General features: G+C 44.0%; 1 protein-coding gene across 2 annotated transcripts in view; it reads right to left on the bottom strand.

The window, feature by feature from the left end:
- GRID1 (glutamate ionotropic receptor delta type subunit 1) overlaps positions 1-23217 on the bottom strand; it is a 666827-nt gene that overhangs the window by 40354 nt on the left and 603256 nt on the right. For both annotated transcript variants that reach the window (XM_004273011.3, XM_033433944.2), the window contains exon 13: positions 14244-14439. In XM_004273011.3, coding sequence (XP_004273059.1) covers positions 14244-14439 — 196 coding nt within the window. The remainder of the gene's footprint in view (positions 1-14243; positions 14440-23217) is intronic.

The following is a 23217-nucleotide window of genomic DNA, read 5'->3' on the forward strand; positions in this document are numbered from 1 at the left end:
AAAATCAGATTTAAGGGAAGTGAACGTCCTCCCACGCTTCAAATGAGGAGTCAGAAAGAGAAAAACAAATACCGTACGCTAACACATATATATGGAATTTAAGGAAAAAAAAAAAGGTCACGAAGAACCTAGGGGTAAGATGGGAATAAAGACACAGACCTACTAGAGAATGGACTTGAGGATATGGGGAGGGGGAAGGGTAAGCTGGGATAAAATGAGAGAGTGGCATGGACATATATACACTACCAAATGTAAAATAGATAGCTAGTGGGAAGCAGCCCCATAGCACAGGGAGATCAGCTCCGTGCTTTGTGACCACCTAGAGGGGTGGGATAGGGAGGGTGGGAGGGAGGGAGACGGAAGAGGGAAGAGATATGGGGACATATGTATATGTACAACTGATTCACTTTGTTATAAAGCAGAAACTAACACACCATTGTAAAGCAATTATACTCCAATAAAGATGTTAAAAAAAAAAAAGGAATCAAAGTTAGCATGATGGCACAGATGTTGGTTTGATTCCAAAGCTTACCCTACCAAATTATAAAAATCGCAAAAGAAAGTAATTGAAGAATTCATAACAAGATTTGCTTGGCAATGCTCAAAACCCAAAGCAAAGTAATTTAATAAGGGAGGCACAGTGGGGGCCTTCCTTGACCTTAGCACTGTATTATCCCAAACCAATCATCATCAAACAAAATTAAGCTGTAGGGCATTATGAAGGGGCCAATGTAGTCAACTGCACGGAAACCTGCTCCAGGACACTGACTAAGCCCCCTGCCCTCCCCACCCTTCCTCATCCCTCTTGCCCCCTCTGCAACTAGATCCCAGCAATCCTGCTCATTCTTCTTGAAGAAAGATGCACATGGATGCATTTCTGAATACTCTCATTTCTTACTCACTGAACATTTATTTTGTTTGATTTTTGAAAGGATAAAAGGTTTTGGATGTCCATGTTCATTGCCCTGTGCCTACCTCTGCTCTTGGCCCTGGGGACAAACAAATGAATAAGAGACAGGCCCAACCCTATGGAGGCTCAGAGTCTAGTCAGGATGTGACAGAGCAGGGCACTGAGGATGGGGGTGACATCTGATGAATCTGTACTCTGGGATGCACAGGGTGTTAAGGGAGCCCCTGGCCCTGCCCTGAGAAACTAGAAGCTCCAGCAGGGGGTCGGGAAGAGTGAACGCTTCTGCTGAGGTTGGAGAGATAATCAAGAATCAGCCTGGCCAACAAAGAAAAGGAAGGCTTTCCAAGCAGCACGTACCCAGGTGTATAAAGGTGAGGAGAGGGGAAGGAAATGCTCAGGTTTCCTGTGATGAAAACACTAGGTAAGTGGCAGCAGGAGCTGAGGCTTCATTTTGATCATGCATCTCTTCCATTTTTGCACAGTGTCACCAGGTAATGACACAGGTGCTGGAGTGAGAAAAATACTGAGTTCAAACCCTGGGTCCGATATTGACTCAAGCTTGATTTTCAGCAAGTCCCTTGCCCTCCTTCAACTCTAGTTTCCTAATTAATAAACGAGTTGTGTAGAAGCACAGTTGAGCTAATTAATGCACGGAAGAAACTTATCCCCACCCCTGATCCATCGAGGGCTCTCTAACAGTAGACACTGCGATTAAATTAACCTCCTGATTGTCCAAACGTTGATGCAAGGCCCCAAAGGAAGGAAGGAAAACTCTGGGCAAAGTAACACAAATCTTTTATTTTTGAAATAACATCCTGTCCCAAACCAGCCTTCATCTTCACTTTGACCTTATACCAAGTCTAACTCAATTTTATCAGGAAAGTATCAAGCCCACTCTTACATATTAACTGAGCTCACCACTAGTAAATGAGTTGACTAATGAAAGAATGAAAGAATAAAAACCCCATATACTTCAAACATTAAATCATTGCATAAATACACATTTGAGGAAGGGGTTGTTAGGTGCATCAATTTTATTATTAAACAAAGGTAGGTGTCTAACCATGATCTTATTCAGTTTCCTCAAACTGCCAAAATTCATGAATTTTGCCTAATGTAGGCCAAGGAAAAAGTGAGTTGAAAAGAAAGAGATTTCTTCTCCACTCCAGTCCCCAGAATAATAAAGCAAAATAAAGTCAAAATTCATATGTACCTACATAAAGAGAAAGAGAAAGAAATTTTAAAAAATCACTATAAAGGATTTGAGAAAAGTAGAAAAATACCAATTTATTAAAAGGCTTTTCCTTCTAAAGATAAATCCACAAGGATTTAATGAAAAAACAAAAACAAAAACAAGAAACAACACTGAAGCCTGAGTATTCTTTTGATCCCAAAGATAGAATGTAATTTATTCAAAGCCCTGCTTTTGGCAGTACTCAGGAATATTTTGTTGAGAGCTTTAAATGTTTATATCCTTTTCTGACACCATATTTCCACTTTTGAGAATTTGACCTGAAGAAATAAATACAGTAACTGAAAAACCATGAGGCACGAAGATGTTCACTATAATGTTATTTGTATTTGTGAAAAACTGGAATCGACCCAAGTGAAAATCAAGAAGGAAATGTTTAATTTTACATCTATTTGATAAATATTAAGTAGCCACTAAAATGATTTTTAAAGTTTTACAACAGTGTTAAAAAAGTACAGGATAAAACATATTTTCTCTAACATCATAATTATGTAAAACATTTGCAGAGATTCAAAAAAGACTCCCCAGAAATACCCACAAGAATTCCTAGAGCCTTATTTAGGTGGTGAAAAAAATATGTGTAACTGTTTTTTTTCTGCTTATTTTTAGAAATAGTCTAAACCTTTAAAAATGGTGACATATATTTATTTAAATGACATACACATTTAAATTATAAATGTATAACCTAAGATTTCCTCTCAAAACCTCTTATTTTAAACGTTGTCATGGATTGGGGGCTATTTAACCTGAGTGCCCTTGGAGTTGGGTTGGACCACAGATTTAAAGCATGTGAAGAAGGCTCAGGTATATTACAGGGTCAAGACAGCCAGAACTCAGCCTGAGACCCAGAGAAGGGGTTCTGTAGACAGCAATTGTTAAACAGGGAAAATACCACTGCCGCCATTCTCCTCTGAGGAAACTATACATTTAGTAGAAATAAAAATGAAGTTTTGTTCACATGCCATTCCACTGTCTTTTCTGCCTCTCTGGTTTCCTTTAGTTTTCTGTGTATTTTATTTCCTGCTTGTCAGTTTTCTCTCACATTCTCACATTTGTATCTTCAAAACTGAAAAGGAATTGAGGCATTTGGATTGTAAAATGTAGGTACATGACAGGACTACCTTCGGAAGCTTTCCTCAACTTCACTAAGCAGAATAAATCCCCGATTTCTGTTCTCATACCCTTTTCCACACTAAATCACAGCCATTTGTTGTCCTCCAGAACTCAACAGGGATACCTGAAGAAAAAGACTGAGTCCGGTGCTTTATATTTTGAGCTGATGATAATGAAAGCACAACATATAAAAATTCATGGAATTCAGCTAAAACAGTGCTTAGAGGGAAACGTATAGCTTTAAATACTTATATTAGGAAAGAAAACAGGAGTAAAATCAATGATCTAAGTTTCAACATTAAGAAGCGAGAAGAGGTAAGAGCAAATTGAAACCAAAGTAAATAGAAGTAAGAAAAAATTAACAAAAAAGCTGAAATCAATAAGATATAACAACAATCGAGAAAATCAATAATATCAAAAGTTGATGTTTTAAAGGGAACAACTATGTTCACGTATTAAAAAACTCAATAGTGTAAAGATATCAGTTTTCTCCCAAATGATCTATAGATTCAATGTAATAGCTATCAAAATCTCAAGCTTTCTTGAGGAAACTGACAAGATGATTATAAAATTTAAATGGAAGTGCAAAAGTTCTAGAATTGACCAAATAATCTTGTAAGAGAAGAACAAAGTTGAAAGCACTACCTGATTTAAGGAATTATTATAAAGCTGTAGTGATCAAGACTTTTTTTATTGGCATAAGAATAGATATATAGATCAATGGAATGGAACAGAGAATCCAGAAACAGACCAACACATATATGTCCAGTTGATTTTCAATCAAAGCACCTAGTCATTTGTTAATTAAATACAAGTTAATTAAATACAAGTCATTTGTTAATTAAATACACCATTTTAAATAAATGGTGCTAGGTCAATTGGATAGACACATGGGGAAAAAAAAGTGAATCTGGACTACTTCTTTATTCCATATACAAAAACTAATTTGAGAATGCAATGTAGACATAAATGTAAAACTTCTAGAAGAAAACCTGGAACTTTGAGGTAGGCAAAACTTTCTTAGGACACAAGAATTATTAAATGTAAAAGAAAAGAAAGATTGATATATGGGGCTTTATCAAAATTAAAATTTTCTACTCTCCACAAGACATCATTAAGAAAATGAATGGGCAAATTACAGACTGGGAATTATATCTGGAGCACTTATATTTGATCAAGGACTTATATCCAGAATATATTTTTAAAAACTCATCTAAATCAACAATGAAAAGACGAAGTGCCCAGTAAAAATTTAAAAAGGACTTGAGCACACCCCTCTCCAAGGAAGCAACATGGATGCCCAATAAGCACATTAAAGTGCTGGACACTATTAGCCACCAAAGGAATGCAAATTAAAACAATGAGATAACCTCACAGCCACTTAATTGTTTACTGTCCCAAAGGCTGACAACACTAAATGTTGGTTAGGATGTCCAGCAACTGGAATTTACAAGCACATAAGCAGGATATCACTAGTGGGATCGTAAAATAGAATAATCACATTGGAGGTGGTCAGGAGGTTTTTTACAGAGGTAAACATACATCTGCCCTATGACCCAGAAAATTCACTCTACCGTATTTAGCAAAGAGAAATGGAAACATATATCCACAAAATTTTGTACAAAAATGATCATACTGCCTTATTCATAATAGCTCTAAATTGGCAACAAGTGAAACGTATGTCAACTGGAGAATGGATAAACAAATTAGGGTTTGTTAATATAGTGGAACACTACTCAAAGGAAAAAAAAAGAAGAAAGAACTCGGTACTGATATCTACAGCTTCATGGTTAAATCTCATAAATATTTGTTGGGTGAAAGAAACTACACACAAATATACATATTTTATATTATTCAATTTATATGAATTCCAAGAACAGTAAATTTAATCTGTGGTACCAGAAATTCATAAGTGGTCACTTTTGAGGTTAGGGAGAGATGTTTCTAGAAAGTGACATGAGAAAACTTTTCAAGGTGATGGAAATGTTCTACACAGTTGGCCCTCTGTATCTGTGGGTTCTGCACCGAGAATTCAACCAACTGTGGATGAAAAATATAAAAAACAATTCCAGAAAATTCCAAACAGAAAAACCTGAATTTGTTGCGTGCATGCTGGCACTGATTCGTGTGGCATTTACATTGTATTTACAAATATTTGCATAGCATTTACATTGTATCAGGTATTGTAAGTAATTTTATAATGACTGATGATTATTTAAAGTACACAGAAGGATGCTTATAGGTTATATGCAAATACTCCACCATTTTATATAAGGAATTTGAGCATCTATGGATTTTGGTATCTGCGGTGTCCTGGAACCAATCCTCCTCAGATACTGAGGGATGACTCTATCTTCTTTTGGGTGGTGATTACGCAGTTGTACATAATAGTCTAAACCCATGAAATAAACATTTAATATAAGTGCATTTTATTGTTTGTCAACTCTACCTCATAAAAAGATTAAGTGTTATTTGTCTTTATATTTTTATTATGTTCTTTTCCTAATATATAGTAGGTGCTAAGGTATTTTGCTGACATCTACTCAGTGTCAACCTTGTACTGCAATCCGCACTGGACACTTTCCATTTTTGCACTGGTAAACTCAACTCATCTGGGCAGGCTTGTCTCAGTCTCACAGATAGCTCAGAGATGTGAATTCTTGACCAAAGCCACAGATTAAACCTGATTGAAAGTGGAACTTAACTTCACATATCCAAGCTCTTAGGAGGAAGCTATTCAAATTACATTTATTGAATGGATGAATAAGTGAATAAATGAAGGAATAAAGAGAAGAGACCATCCAACTTGCAAAAAGGATATAGTGCCTTTTGACTATTTACAATAGCTAGGACAAGGAAGCAACCTAAATGTCCATCAACAGAGGAATGGATAAAGAAGATGTGGTACATATATACAATGGAATATTACTCCGCCTTAAAAAAGGATGAAATAATGCTATTTGCAGCAACATGGATGGATCTAGAGATTGTCATACTGAGTGAAGTAAGTCAGACAGAGAAACAAATATCATATGGCATCACTTATATGTGGCATCTAAAAAAAAGGGTACGAGCGAACTTATCTACAAAACAGAAACAGAGTTACAGATGTAGAAAACAAAGTTATGGTTACTGGGGGTAAGATGGGGGGAGGGATAAATTGGGAGACTGGGATTGACATATACATACTACTATATATAAAATAGATAACTAATAAGGACTTACTGTATAGCATACAGACTCTACTCAATACTCTGTAATGGCCTATATGGGGAAAGAATCTATAAAAAAGTGGATATGTATGTATAACTGATTCACTTTGCTGTACATCTGAAACTAACACAACACTGTAAATCAACTATACTCCAATAATTTTTTTTTTAAAAAAAGGATATAGTGCCTTTTGAGCAAGAATGAAAGAATAGAGATGAATGGGGAATTCTCTGGTGGCCCAGTGATTAGGACTCGATGCTTTCATTGCCAAGGACCCAGGTTCAATCCCTGGTCGGAACTAAGAAAGATCCCACAAGCTGCTCAGTGTGGCCAAAAAAAAAAAAAAAGAATAGAGATGAATGATTATCCAACGTCTGTGAGTGTCTGAGAAGGAAGGAGGCGTGTAGAATCCCCAATGTGCACTGACTTAGCAGCAGAAAAAGGACAAAATATGTGTCTTGGAGCATATGCCTACAAAGCCCACTGCTGCTACAGAGAACAGCACTGTTGGTTTCCACCGCACAGGGCTGCCTAGTTTGTACCAGTCCTTTTCCTGGGGGGGTCAGACCTGCATCAAAGGATCCCTTTCATCAACTTGACCAAAACTTCCGGATCACTGAACCTAGCATCCCCAAGATATAAAGGAGCGCCATCCCATGTAAGTCTCTCCCCACTCCTCAGTAAGGACTTCCAGTATGCCATGGAAGCAGGATGCTTCCTCACTTTGCTCCCTCCAAATGGAGGGCACTGTGGGCATCAGAGTTCCTGATCCTCCCATGGAAGACTGTAGTCCTTCTGGGGACCACCTTTTCTGCCACAAGGTATGGTTCCTGGCACTCAGCAGGGAGTGTGTACGATGAGAGTGTTCCTTGTCACAGAGCAGAGAGCCAGGGCAAGGAATGAAGGCAGGTGCTGACTGGTGATACCCACACTCAATCTGGCGCCAGGGCAAGCATTAGATCAGTGTGGAAATAAATAAGATCTGTGGGGCCGTTTTCTTCCTGCATTTGCATTCACACTTTATGACTTCAGCGATATTTACTGAGTGGAAAAAACAACCTTCTGTTACAACTGCTTGCCTGCGAAGTGACTTCCATCTGAAAAATACTATCTCCAGCCACAGGGTCTGGAACAAGCTACTTCTCTATTTATTCAAAGAGCCCAATGAGCTGTGAAGATTGACATTTAAACTATTAAACTGTATTCTATTTGACAATGTTATTAAATATTAGGTTTGATTTATGGAAAGACTTAATAAATTGGCAGCCTGGGTTAGCCCTGACACTGTACAGAAATGGGGTTATGCTGGGTGTTACTTCATAGAGTTGATCAAGCTAAAGAAAAATTTAAAAAGTCTTACCAACAACATTAAAGTCAGATTCCATGTGACAAAGTTATTAGCATACAAATTCGAACCACTTGCCAGCTCAATTCTGCATCCGAGTTTCTCTAATTGATATTTTTAATAATTGGGAAATCAAAAGATAAAATCACAGACTTAAATAACCTTTGCTATGTCACAGGGAAAGAGAGCTAAGGCTTTTAAACATGGGAGCCAGGCATATATCTTGCTACTTTGGTGTAAAAGAGGAAGAGAAATAGAAGCACAAGTAAACAGTATGCAAGGGGGTGCAGACACATTGGGTATAGAAATGGGGATGTAACCCCACGGGAAGAGGCAAGGTTGAAGTGAGACATGACTGTGCCATGGCTTACTCACGTCCACGTGACCTTGAACAAGCCACTTAATCTCCCTGAAGGTCAGTCCCATTTCTACATGATGGAGACAATAATAATCAAGTAGTTCTGTTTAGGATAAATAGAACAATATATGTAGATCATTTGGCAGAGTGCCTGGTACATAGTGACTGCTCAGTAGATTTCAGGGGGGAATTAGGCCAGGTCAGGAGTGAGGCTGGGTCCCAGTGTAGTGAGGGCAAAGACTGTGGGCCATCAGAGGTAGGCCTGAAAAGAACAAGAAAGGACAAAGCCTGTATGCTACTAGATGGTATGGAACTTAGGTAATGGCATAGAGCTAGATAATGTATCCCTGCATGTGCCGACATGCTATTAGATGACATAAAGCCAGAGGAGGAACTGCCTGCTAGATGTGCTTATATACTCTAGTAGTAGTTTTATAGAGCTTAGATGATAAGCTACTGGATATGTCTATAAGTTATCAGATGGCATTGACCAATGGACAGTATCCCTGGAGCACCCATGGCTCTGGGCTAGGGATCCTCAAAACTTTTTCTACAAAGGGCCAGGGTAAGAAATATTTTAGGCTTTGGAGACCACATGGTCTCTGCCACAACTACTCAACTCTACTGAAGTAGCAGAAAAGCAGCCACAGACAGTATGTAAATGACCGAGTGTGTGTTCCAATAAAACTTTATTTGTAAAAGCAGGTGGTGGGCCAGATTTAGCCCATGGACCATAGTTTGTGGACCCTTGCTCTAGTCTGCCTCACGCCTGACAAGTACAGGTGGCTGAGAGAAATGAAGGCAGCCTCTCTCTACTCTCCAAGGACCAGCAGGACCTCTTTCCGAAGAGGTGGGTATCAAGAGACAAGGGACTATAAAGCTATTTACCTCATCCCTCCCATCAAGGAATTCACAGAGGGTAACCTACTCACTGATGACACCAACTACACCCCTGATTTATGTGTCTCTGCTCAGTCAGACAACAAACAGATGATTCATTCAGGGACAATTCAGTATTTATTGAGAATTGCTGGGCACCATGCAGGTTTGCTCTAAAAACTGCACACTGTGGGCTTTTAATAAATAAATAAACTTCCCTCTGCTTCCAAATCCCTTTCTGCTTTCTTCGCCAGGGCCCAGAAAGGGCTGCCCCCTCCTTATCTGAGTGATGGCTGGCATGAAGGAGTAGGTCACAGCAGGGGGGGAAACCATGACATAATTCCTTTCTCTGGTTCTGATACTGTGCAAAAGTGATCACCTCTTGCTAAGCAATTTCCCACCTAAATTGGTTTCAGGTCATTAAAACCTGCAGCACAAGGAAAAAAAAAAAAAAAAGCAGCTCTCTGAGGTTACTTTCAACACCAAGCTCCTTGACTTTAGCAGCAATTAGACATTGTTCCACTACCAAGCACTCTCTGGAAATGGAGCCAGGGTCACCAAAGAGTAACTGGAAATTAGAAGTTGGAGCATCCTCCTCTTGCTAAAGCAGTTTCCTCTGATATCCCTTGGGGGCATCCAGTCCTCACCTTTGCCAGGCGGCCTGCATTGCACCCACGCGGGTTCTGTCTGGGATTCGGAGAAGCCCCTCCTCCCTGAATATCAAGATCATGTCCATATTTCCCAATATGCTGGATTTTTCCTTACAGTTTCTGGATTCAGGATATGGCCCTCACTCAGGGCACAGCCATCCCCAGTCTGGTGTGCTTCAGGCTGGGGATTCATAAGGTATTTGAAGTCAAAACCTGGGGGGCTGAGGAGCAGTTCCAGAGGGGGCAGGGGACAGGAAGAGTTTCAGATAAGCATGTAAGTACAGTAGCCACCCAAACAGGCACATGCAGAAGGAAGGTTTGAGAGTGGGATCTGAGCTCTGCTTGCAGTAAAAAATGTAGTGCACTCCACTTTCTGACAGTACTATAAACTCACTTATATGACACCAGTTATAAAACCCTTAACATTTGCCTAATGCTGACAGTCAGTTTTTTTTCTTAAAGATCCAAGTGCAAGTGGGAGATTTGTGACCCCAAAGCTGGCTTGGGGTTTATAAAATGAATGTGTCATAAAAGCAACACATCCTCTGTACTGGAAAAAGATTAGATTCTGTACCATGAAGCTTTAGGCATTTATAAAGAACCCCTTATTTGCATCTTCCACCATGTATTTTTTTTTTTTTTTTTTTTTTGCGGTACGTGGGCCTCTCACTGCTGTGGCCTCTCCCGCTGCGGAGCACAGGCTCCGGACGTGCAGGCTCAGCGGCCACGGCTCACAGGCCTAGCCTCTCCGCGGCATGTGGGATCTTCCTGGACCGGGGCACGAACCCGTGTCCCCTGCATCGGCAGGCAGACTCTCAACCACTGCGCCACCAGGAAAGCCCCCACCACGTATTTTTTTAACATTGTTTTATTCATGCGTGAGACCCTAAATATCACCAGAGGGTGATGATTTCTAAGGTGCCAACTATGGACTAGGAGTAAACAGGAGATGGGGAGATATCTCTCTAACGACCCATTTCCAGATTTACCGGCTCCAGAGGGCATTATTGGTGGCGTTGGCCTTCTTGAGGAACACCAGGAGTAGGCCTGCACCTGGGCACCCGCAAGGAGAGAAGCGGCTGGTGTGTCTTAAAGGTCTTAAATCAAACTCTGCCTGGCTGGCTTGGAATTATTTATTTGAAAGAGCAGGTAGGTGCAAAGAATGAGATTAATCACAACTCTTGGTTCAGGACACCCGTCCTTTTGTCTAGGAACGGCCCTCTTTTAAAATTAACTTATTAATTATTTATTTTAATGAGAAATGAAAAATTAAAAAAAAAAAAAAGGAAAGACTGTGACTATAAAGCTAACACTGACCCTGACTTAGAGCCAACAATATGCTTCTCTCCTTCCTCTTGCTCTGTCTCTCCCATCTGTAGTAACCCTTACCCTGAGTCTTATATTTTATCATTACCTTGGATGTGTGTATGCCTGTGTTTAAAAGGGTGTTATGTTGAATGTTATTTTCTATTAGTTGACCTATATGAAATTGCCTTTAATGCTCCTTTTTTTACTCAATATTATTCAGCTAAGATTCATCCATACTATTACATCAAGCTGTGGTTCATTCATTTCATGCAGGTCTTATTTTTTTATTTTTTTTGCGGTACACGGGCCTCTCACTGATGTGGCCTCTCCCGTTGCGGAGCACAGGCTCTGGACGTGCAGGCTCAGCAGCCATGGCTCACAGGCCCAGCCGCTCCATGGCATGTGGGATCTTCCCAGACCGGGGCACGAACCCATGTCCCCTGCATCGGCAGGCGGACTCTCAACCACTGGGCCACCAGGGAAGCCCCACAGGCCTTATTTTTTAACTTGTTAATGCTCATCTGGATTGTTTCCAGGGTCCTGGCTCTATAAGCAATGCTACCATGGTCTTTCTTATCTCTGAGGCGCTGCAGAAGTTTGTTTTGGGTGGATGTATAGGAGTGGAATTGCTGAGTCACAGGGTATGCAAGTGTTCCATTTTCTACTAGAATGACAAACTTGTTTCCAAAGTGACTGTACTGAGTACACTACCACCAGCAATTAACCCCCTGTTACTCCCATCCTTTCTACCACCTCTCATTTGGGGCAAGTCTAATTGAGGTAAAGTGAGTGATATATCTTTATGGTCTTGAGTTTCCTTTTCCGGAGACACTAATGACTTTGAACATCCCTTCATGTGATTATCGGCCATATGTGGTACCTCTTCTGTGAAAGTCCTGTACAAGTCTTTAGCCCATTTTTCTATTAAATTGAGCTTTTCTTATTAATTTGTAAAAGTTCTTCATATAACATCCATACAGGATATGAATCCTATATTGACTGTATGCATTGTAAATGTCCACTCGTAGTGTGTGACTTGCCTTTTTATTTTCTTTCAAGTCCCTTGTAATGAACAGAAGTTTGATAAAGTCAAAAGCTGCTATCTTTTCTTTTCTAAGTTCTTTTTGTAGCCTTGTTGCAATGAATCTTCATAAGCATCCAGTTTGGATGGGAGTATTGGCTCTCTGTGAGAGACAAGGAAATCAGAGAAGGGAAACTCCAAGGCCATTTGGACCAAGCCTTATATTCATAAAAGGTCTTAAATCAACTTTGTGCTCATTATCTCCAAATGAGGTCACCTATAGCCACAAAGATCCACTGTCAGGGATGAAAGAAAACCCAGCAGCTCAAGGTGAGAGCGCCGTATTTCTCTGTGCACGAGGATGTAAGAGGTTTTAATAAACCTTGTGAGCATGGGAATAGCACATTTATGTTGCATTCTATTATTTTTGTCAAGATATCACTTGGTTAAATATAAACATTCCAAATCTACCATAACTTGTACTTTTAAATGTTTTAAGTGTCTAAAGGGAACCCGGAACAGGAAGTTGCCCAGGCCTCTCTCAACACTGAGAGGTTCCCAACAGGAAGAGTGGTGTGCTCAATTTTATGTCATTGGTGAGCTGTGGGACTGGGATTCACACCCAAACGTGCCAGGCCCCAGAGCCCAGACACTCTCTGCTGCTCAACTTTGCTAAATGACAGGGAGAAACCACTCCAAGCTAACTGCCCTGTGAGCACATGTGCCCTGGGGGGCTCCCACACCACACAAAGCACTGCCTTCAGGGGCCAGGGCCTATTGCTTCTGAAGCAGGACTCAGGCTCTGCCTCTCTCCTTGGACCCACTTGGGGCTCTCCTGAGAGGGGCTGGCAAACTGCTGAGGACTCTTCTCATCATGAAGAGCAAGGTGGTGGGCCCTAGTGGCCCCTAAGCTTTCTGCAGACTGCCCCCTTATATCCACTGCCCTCTGCAGTAAAGCTAAGGGATGGCCAAATGGCTGGGGATGTAGAACACGGGTATGTGTGTACATGAATATGTGTGTGCCTTAGTGTGTATGAGTAGTGGGAGCGTGTGCACGAGTGCCTTTGTGTGAGAGCCTGCAAGAAGGTTCCACAGAGGTAGAATTGATGGGTAGGGAAAGGTAGGACACACTGAGGCAGGCTGGACAGGTGTGTGCATGTATGTGTGTATGTGTGTGTGAATGAATGTGTGTGAAGGTTCTGCAGAGGTGGTGGGGTAGGTTGAATAGGGAACAGAAGGGAAGAGATGCTGAGTGAGACAGGCTGGACAGCTGGTCTACCCAGAGAGGCAGTAGTGCTGGCCATGGTGCACATCTTTCTTGCATCATTCACTAATGACCAAGAGATAGTAGCCTCTGCATGTGAGGGTCATTGGGAAGAATGTGCCACCACCAGCAACATCCTGATGACACCTGCCTTCATCCCACCACCTTCCTCCTCATGGACCTTCAAGGGTTCTGCAGCATGTGGCAGATAAATACCAAACCCCTCAGTCTGGAACCCCAGGCATCAAAATTAACGAGGAGTGTGACCCACGGCTCTGATTCTCATCTGTATAACGGGATGATCATGATTAATTCGGGTCACTGTGGTAACTCACTGTAATAAATGAGCAAAGTCTAACCCACTGCTGAAGAAGGTATTAACCTTTTTCTGCCCTTCCTCCTCCCAATCAGCCTCCATCCTGGGCTTGCTGTCCTTATCACCATCTCCCAAGCACACCTCTGCTCCACAGCTAGATCTTGCAGTGTGCCCACCCTCCCCTGAACCCTGTCTCCCTACGCCATCTACCTCTCACCTGGTCTTCTGCGTCTGCTTTTGTCAAGTGTTCTCACCTGGGGTGGGGAGACCCCTCTGCGCCACCATCCTCTGAGCCCAGGAGGAGGGAGGTCCATGTCTTGGGCTTAACCTGTCTGCTCTTCCCTGACCCTTTGGAAACTTAGAAAAGCCATAAGGACCAGCCCCTTTGCTTCTCCGGCCAAAAATGGGTGTCTACCTAAAGAATGTGTGCCTCTTTACCTGATAACCACATGCTTATGAGAAGTGTCTATCTAGGCTGCTAACATGGATCACCTTGCAGGTGACAGGGATACTCAAAGGAGATGCCTCTGGGAAGGTATCTCCTACCCCAAGGATGACAGTCCCCATGGCCCCGTCACAGCACACACATGCCCAGGTAGCCAGCTCTCGCCTACCTTCCTGATGCCTTCTGAAGGGCTGGACACGCAGTTGTCAGCCCCTCCATTCTTGCTGATGGTCCGCCAGAGCTCAGCAAATGTGCTGTCTTGCTCTAGAGGGTTGGTGCCCTTGGCTCGGAAGTACTCGTACACAGCAGAATCCCGGACGGTGCCGTAAGACATCTCCACTTGTTTGGACAGGTCCTGGAACGTCCTGAAATACAAAATGGCCATGAAACATGGGTACATGTTGCAACTTGCAGGGACACACATGGGCTACAAGGCCCTCCTGAGGTCGGAGCCTGGCTGTGGCCACTGTCCACATCCTTCACTGCCAACCCCCAGCTGTATGAGTCCCTCAGTCTGGAGCACCACTTGCCAGGGCCTCATTCTATCCCAGTTACGTTTCCTCAGTGTAGATTAATTCAATAATGTCACTGAACACCTCAAACCAGGTTCTGTGCTGAGCCTGAAGGACAAAAGAATGAGAAAGACATGTTTCCTGCCCTCAAGGAGCTTAGAGTCTAGCTGCAGAAACATACAGACAGACAGTCACAATATGAAAGAGTCAGGGCAGCGCGGGAGGCTGTACACTTAAGGTCTCCAACTCAAATTCCTGCAGAAGCACAGGAAAGAGAAGCACGTTGGCAAGACTGACGATGGTGACTGGTCTCTGACACTCAGAGATGGCGTGGGGCAGACACACACTCAGAGGTCGTGTCAGTGAAGAGGCATGTTCCCTCCACAGCTTGCAGCTGTTCTGGAGTTCCACCCAATGGTTGCCTTTTAAGAATCTCCGCCCAGTTTGTTTTTCAATAAAGAAAGAAATCTGGGTTTGTACATGAAACCTCTTGACTTTGAAGTGTTGACAATTATTCAAAAGGTGATGAAGATAAAACAAAGCACTTCTGAGAGCCTCAGTCTGCTGTACATGGAGGAGAAGCACGTAGCTCAGGCCAGGTGCATGACGCAGGGAGGGGGCACGTCAGGTAGGTCCACCAGCTGTCCAGGAGCAGATGTCTGAGCTGGGGGCAGAGGAACAGTGCCTTCCTTGGGGTAGAAGGAAGAGTCACATCAGGAAGGACCAACTGGCATAAAGTTTTCACTTGTCCCGAGATGAGCTGTACCTGACTCTGTGTGCTGAGAGGACAGAACTGCAAAAAACAAAAAGCTCAATGGTGAGCCAGCCTCTCTCTCCAGGCTCCAACCTGATCCCTCTTTATTTATTTCTCTTCTGGGAATCTGTCTCTCCTTTTAATCAACCAGAATCATCATCCCCACCTCTCACTGAGTTACTGTTCCCACAAAGAGATCCAGTCATTCCCACCTGATCTACACAACTCTCCATCTTCTGATCTCATCTTCCCCTGTTGCTCCTGCCTCCACAGGACCCCAAAGCCAAGGCTGAAATGAGAAATCCCACACAGTCCCCATTTATGGCACCAAACCATGGAGCTCCCTCTTCCTGGAATCCCTTTATCTTACTCATCCACCTGATACACTTCTGCAAACACCCTGAAGTTCCAGCTGCCACCTTTCCCTGTGGGAAGACATCGCCATCCCCCACCTCCCTGACCATCTCTATACCCTGCATGGCTTCTATGGCGGTGAGATCTCACTGTGATTGCAGGAAGCAGCGCAGCAGAATGGGTAAAGCAGGGGCTCTGGAGTCCAACTACCTGCCTTGCCTCTCAGCTCCACCAGCACTAACACTATGGGCCTGGGCAAATTAGCTGACCTCTCTGTGCCTCAGTTCCCAAATGTTTAAAAGAATAGGGCTAGAAGCAGAGCCTGTAGCAGAGGCTGCTGTGAAGATGAAATGAGGTGATATGTGTTCAACTCTTAGAGCAGTGAATGTTGTAAACTCAGTGCCCAATAACTAGTAGCAATACTTCTGTGCTATTATTATATGGCTGGGTCCTCAGTAGATGGAGCCAAAGTAGCCCAGTATTTGCATCCTCAGCTCTAGATCCAGGACAGTTGCCAGCCTGCACACAGAGGAACCAGCGATGAATGCTTCCTCCTGTTTTGGAGACACACTCCATGGAATTCCTTCAGGCACTGCTACATGGCCCAGAAACAGAGCTCAGTATTCGTTTCAATACATTACAGATGAAAGAAAACACAAAATAACAAATTTGATGAAGAAATCTTTCTAATTATTGTTCATTATTTATATCTAATTAAACCAAGATGTTCCTTTGCTTAAAGGGCCCCAAGGGTTGTAACTCTGTCGTAATCTGCCTGTAATGAAAGGAAGAGGGATCTTTTTTTTTCCCCCGCATTTTTTATTTTTCTCATGGTAATACAAACAAACACAAGGCTTTGATGAATGGGAAACATCAGGATGAATTACACAGTTGAGTCTAAATACTGAACTGCTCTAAATTACTGCAGTTTCGGTGAGTCTGGAACGAATGTGTAACCGCCAAGGAGTTCAGCACTACTGTTTCATCCCCATGTTTGAAATGTAGATTTGCTCTCTCCTCTTGGTATTTATTCACAACGGAGCTCCTGGCCAGAGGCTCAGGGAGCATCTCTGGAATGCAAGCAGGCAGCCCAAATGTTAATAGCTTCATGTCCATTTCTGTCCCCTTAGAGGTCATTGTTCCCATCCCAAAACACCACCACCATCTTTGCTGTGCCAGCCCCCTGGCCTCCATCCATCATCTCCGGTAGCCATGAGTCTGTGTAGAAGGATCTTTCCCAACTTAAATGCACATTGCCTCTTTCAAGGAAGGTCTCCAAGCTCATTAACACACAGGAAGTATTACCATCATATTTCAGAGTGACTAAACCTAAGGCTCTTTGGAATCTGGCGGGAGGGCCTGACTACTCATGGACCAAAGCTGTCATCTCCCTGGGGCACTTACTCTCTTGTCCGATTGCTCAGTTTTGGAAGGGACATGGAAGGAAGAATAAAGAACAGCCAGCCATCCAGGCTCCAAGCCATCAGTCAGCAGAAGACAGATGTTCACATCAGATAAGACGCCCATCCAAACAAGCAAGGGAGGCTTAGCCTGGAGAAGGCTGCGCTAGCAGCACACTTAATTTAGCATGTTTCCCCAAATAGTCTCTTCAGCAACAACTGCTAGAAGTGTCCAAGCACCCTCACCACAGAGATGGAGGAGAGGCACACGTGGTGCCTCTATAAACCAAAATCATGCATGATACAACTGGCTGAAGTCATCCAACCAGGTGTCGCATCCACAGTCAGCTAGCTAGCTAGTTAGTTAGTTGGTACTAGGTAAGGCACAGAGGCACCTAGGCAAGGAATGCATGGTGGGCCTCATCAAGGGGTTCATAGTGATGGGTGATGAGTGGTCAGAGAAGTAAACCAACGGTAACTAAACAATGTGAGAGGGACTAAAGCAGAGTTCTGCATGAGGGGTCCTGGAAGCACACAGGAGAAGCACCTAGCCTGTTGGCCAGAGCTAAAGGAAGGATTTCTAGAGAAGGAAGCCTGCCTGGGTCTGGATTGACTAATTAAGTGTCCTGTGCAGGCATGCACACTTAGCGGCTGACACCCAGCTCTGTGCTCGGCTGCCTATCTCCTTACTTCATCTTTTAGTAACGACGAGTGTTACAATCCTCCCATGGCAAAGCTTAGCCTCTCTTCCATGCTTTCCACTGAGCCAGTATCTTTTACTCAATTGAACCCTATTGAAACTGGGTTTGGGACCAATAGGAGCTGCTTCTCTGCATCTCCTGGCCTGGATGGCTGATTTTTGGGATCTTCCCTAGCTGAAAGCATAGCTGACTCCTGTGAGCACATCAGACTGTCTCACAAAAGAACTCTGTAAGCATCCCTTGCCTCTGAGAGCAGTTTCCTCCAATTAAACAGGCACCTCCTGGAAGTCCCACAATGTCTCCTTCAGCTGCGGCCAAGGACAGTCTACCCAGGTCGGCACCACCTCCCTCCCTCCCCGTACCTTTCTCCATAAGTCAATCTTACTATTTCCCAGGTACATTTTCATTAAAAAAGAGATAAATTTGTTTCCAGCATGAGAAAAATCGATAACACAGAATGTATAAGTACATCTTTGCATGTTACAGAAATACTTACATTGGCAATGAAGATAAATACACTTGCAACAAGAGGAGAATCAATATACAGTATATGTAAAACAGATTTCAACAACTGTGGGGATGCCATCATCACGGGTCTGATAAATCTAAATCCCAAAGCCCTGTTATTCTTGCTTAAGGAGAAAAGGAATGGGAATTCCCTGGTGGGCCAGTGGTTAGGACTCTGTGCTTCCACTGCAGGGAGCACGGCTTCCATCCCTGGTCAGGGAACTAAGATCACACGTTACGACGCGGCCAAAAAGAGAAAAAGAGAGAGTGAGAGAAAAGGAAATAGTGGAGTGTACCCCAAAAGTTACAGGCAGGTGGGGATGCTCATCCTTGTAATCTGAAGCTGTCGTAACTACAGCCCACAGATGCCTTTACTATCATTCTGGCAGCCTCACTTTTCTTTTCTTTTTTTTTTTCAATTAATTAATTTACTTTATTTATTTATTTTTGGCTGAGTTGGGTCTTCGTTGCTGCGCATGGGCTTTCTCTAGCTGCGGCGAGCGGGGGCTACTCTGTGTTGCAGTGTGCAGGCTTCTCATTGCGGTGGCTTCTCCTGTTGCAGAGCACAGGCTCTAGGCACACCGGCTTCACTAGTTGTGGCTCGTGGGCTCAGTAGTTGTGGCGCACGGGCTTAGTTGCTTCTGTGGCACGTGGGATCTTCCCGGATCAGGGCTCAAACCCGTGTCCCCTGCATTGGCAGGCGGATTCCTAACCACTGCGCTACCAGGGAAGCCCCCTCACTTTTCTCTCTCGTGTCTGACTCGACAAGAATGGTGCTGTGCCAATCAGTTGGGATTGCCTGGTCAGGTTCCACAGCCTCCTTCCGGGACGTTTGGGTACCAGAGCTGCCCATTTCCCTGCCCTTCCTGAGCTTCTTCCCAGGGCTCCCCCTGTGCTTCCAGTCTCTCTAATCCTTCTCCCATGCAGTGGCTCCAACCCAGGGCTCCGCCACATTTCCCATTCTCTCCACCCCAGACCTGGGTTCTTCAAGGCGAACAGGACCTCAGGTGAAGGCTGAGACACTCCAAGATGCTTCTCAACCTTGGGCCCTGAAAGGCATCTCAGGGTCTTCATTCTTTCCTTCAACCAATGAAAAAAAATCCTATTTCCTGAGCATCTGCTTCTGTCAAGCACTGTTCTAGGTCTAAGGATATGAGCAACGCAAAGTTCCCACTCTTGGGGAGTTTGCACGATGGAGGTGGGAGAGAGAAACAAACATATGAGCAACAAACAAAAGAACCAATAATTACAAAATGCTGGGGTCAGCAAATTTTCTGGGAAGGGACAGAGAGCACGTACGTAGGTAGTAAGGGCCACACACCACTCTGTTGCATATTCCTTGATTTTGTGTTTTGGGTTTTTTTTTTAGAACATTGTAAAATGTTTCAAAAAAAGAAAAACAATCTTAGCTTGCAGGCTGCAGGAAAATAGGCTGCTGGCCAGATGTGGCCTGTGGGGACGTAGTCAGCCGACTGCCGATGTCATGTTTCCAGTGATGAAAAGTGCTACGAAGAGTAATAAAGCAAAGTAAGGGTTACAGAAAATGATGGAGGAAGTGATTATATGAAGTATGCAGGGGGGTGTTTTAGCTATTGGAGCTGACATCGAGGGCGTGTGTTTCTTCACCACTTTTTCGTGACCTGGTCTGGGAGGAGGTGAGAGTAGAGACTGCTGAGGGCAGGGCTCAGACCTGGAGACGCTTGCCTTCCAAGGAGCAGAGGCCGGCAGGCTCGAAGCTCATCAGCCTCTCTCCCCCGGAATGGCCCCCTTTACGTGGACCAGGGTCCCCGCTGGGAGGCTGGGGCAGGCGATGCTGGATATTACACGGGGCTCCTTTGTATCTAATCTACAGGCTGTCATCTGAGTGACTGTATCCCAGCTCAGGAAACTGTCAGGTTAACACTGTATGAGGACACTTAGTGACCCACCGGGATGAGGGTCACATGGCAGGAAAATGCCTCTTTGTAGGACACAGGAGGCCAGGAAGCCCTTCTTCAAAAGTGTGTCCCACGTGCCAGTCACAGAGGGCCCGGTGGGTACCGGGTACCCAGCTGATGTGTGCTCACTCCCTCCCCCAATCTTCCCTCCACATTCTTTTCCCTCCAAATCAAATTCTTTGATTACTATTGAAATTCAAAGATGCCCAAAGTACGCTAAGGAAAAAAAAAAACAAACCTCAATGCATTTGGATGTAGTATATTTCCATTCTTATAAAGAGTAACCATTAATAAATGTATGTCACTATAGGGACAAAAACAGGAGGAATGTGCACTGAACAGTAATGAGACTTCCACTTTGTATAAATGTATTTCTGTAAAATTTGCATTTTTTATTATGTTGTAAACACAAGTGTGATCTGAATGATTTAACAAATCCTTCTGCTGCCCAAGTGTCAGTTCTGGGCCTTGGGAATTTAGCTCTGCGCTCTTCTGTCACCTCCACGTCCACCAACCGCCCCTGCAGCCAAGATCTGCTTGGAAGAAAGAGGCCTCTCTCCTGCCCCATTACACTCGTGCCCCGCTGACTGTAGGGAGAGGGCTCCAAGGGGCTGTGATAGTCGCATCTTCCATCCATGGAGCAAAACAAACACGCCCGTATTAACCCCAAGGGGGCTGAGCCATCCTGGGCATCCAGGGCCCGTCAGGACCAAGGTTCCCTCACCAAAGCAGGCTGGAGTTTCCCTTACTTGCACATTTCCTGCTTGGATTCAGCCCATCTCAGGTGCCCTTGGCTGCCAAAGCAGATGGGGGCGGCTAGACATGAGTTTCTGAAAGAAGGGCATACGCGTCACATGTTTGTGATTTGCTAAATGCAGTCTAGACCCTGGAAGTGAGCAGGGCTCAGTAATAGGTGCTGAAGGATCACCTCAGTCAGGCCAGATAACTCTGGGCCAGGTACCGAGCCCAGGCCCTGGCACGTGGCAGAGGTTGGATATCCACATCTTTCACTGGGTCTAATCCGGAGACCTCCAATACCATTGGCAAAGGGTGCTCGGCCCATGGAGACTTCTGCACTCCGGTTTTACCTCCTCCAGCCTCTTCTCAGACTACCCTGCTCTCGGTGTTAGCCTGGTGGATGTCCTGCTCTCTTAGGCCTCTGAGCCTTCACTCAGGCTCACTGTCTGTTCCCCACACAGTTCCCTGCCTTCATGTGACTAAAACCCACCCTTCTTCCAGGAATCAGCTCAGCTGTCATCTCCAGTAGAAAGAGTGGATTCCCCCCCTGGGCCCATGCCCCCTCTATGTGCTCCCCGCTTAGTCTATCCTACCTCCTGGACTTCATGTGGCTACTGACATGCCTGTTTCCCCCACTTTGACAGTGGGCTCCCTCAGGGCTGGATTCTGTGTACATCTCTGGATCCCTGTCACCCCTCATATGGTCTGACAGACAGTGTGTGCTGAGTTCATGCTTTCTGGAAGAATCAAATCTAGTTTTAAAACAACTCTGTGTTTACAGCTGAATATGGCTGGAGAAAATCCAAATTGGAGACTAGCACAGTGACGGGCCGAACTTTAGAATCATGACCACTAACCTCAAGTGACCCCTAAGGCTGCCTGGCAATCTAAATTCTCCTGTTCAATTCACCCTCTCACTCTCTTAGATGACTCTCAGACAAGGGACCCTACTTCCAATTTCCTAAGAGAGTAGAAGCAATCAGTAGAGAAATTTGCCTCTCTATAAAGAACTTCCTTTTCAAAAACCATCAAACACCTGCTTTTCAAAACACTGGCTCTGTCTTTGCTCCTATTTATTTCTAACTGTTTGTCTCCTGGATCCCAGACTTTCTTGCTTTCTCAAGTACATTGCCCTTCCAGGTGTCATCTTTATCTCCCACATCATGAAATTGCTTCTCTCTATAGGTCATTTCCATCAGCATACAAACACATACATCTTCTATCTTTTACAAAAAAATCCTGCTTTGAGTTCCCATCCTCCTCCAACCACTCTCCAGTTCTTCCAGGGAGCTGTCTATGGTCACTGCCTCCATTACTCTCTTCCCATTTCTCATGAACCTAGCTGAAGCTTTCATCCCACCACTCAACTGAAGCTGCTTCTGTCAAGGTCATTATTGATCTCTCCAACACAGTGGCCCATTCCCAGTCTTCACTGTACTCCCACCCACCAGCATTTATTTGACAAACTTGATCAATCTGTCCCTCCGTCACTTGGCTGCTGGGACGGCACCTTTCTTAGCTCTCCCACCTTGCAGGCACCTCCCTATCCATCTCCTTTCTAGTTCTTGTTCTCTTTTCAGACTCTGAATCTTGGGGTGTCCCGGGTTCAATCCACCGATTCCTCCTCTTCTCTGGTGACCCCCCTTCACCACGATCTGGTCAGGTCAGTTGGCTATAGATACATCTATACACTGATGACTCCAATGGACCACCCCAGCCCTGATCCACCCCGCGGACTTTAGGCACCTGCCCCCTGACATCTCCATTTGGATGGCTATTAGGTCCCTACACCAATCATGTTCAAATCCAAGTTCTTGAATCGCAACCCCCCAAACCTGCCACCAAAACTGCTCTGTTTTTAGTTCATCCATCTCAGTCAAATGTTGCTCTGTTTTTGACATGCTGTAGCCAAAAGCCATGGGGGCACTACTGATTCCTCTCTCTTGCATATTTTACATACAATCTCAGCATGTTTGATATCTTCTGCCATCAAGATAGATGCAGAATCACATTGCTTCTCATCACGTTCATGATGAACCACTCTGTGTCTTACCTGGATATTGAGATCATCTCCCCAGTGGTTTTCTTGCTTCCACCTTTAACTCTATAGTCTGTTACTTGGGGGATAAGTAGGGTATCCTTTCAAAATCTAAGTCAGATCATGTGACCTCATTGCTAGAAACCCTCCAATTGCTTCCCACCTCTCCAAGAAACACCCCAAATCCTCACGTGGCCTGAAA

The sequence above is a fragment of the Orcinus orca genome, chromosome 14 (assembly GCF_937001465.1).
Source record: "Orcinus orca chromosome 14, mOrcOrc1.1, whole genome shotgun sequence".
In the NCBI taxonomy this organism is placed as follows: Eukaryota; Metazoa; Chordata; class Mammalia; order Artiodactyla; family Delphinidae; genus Orcinus; species Orcinus orca.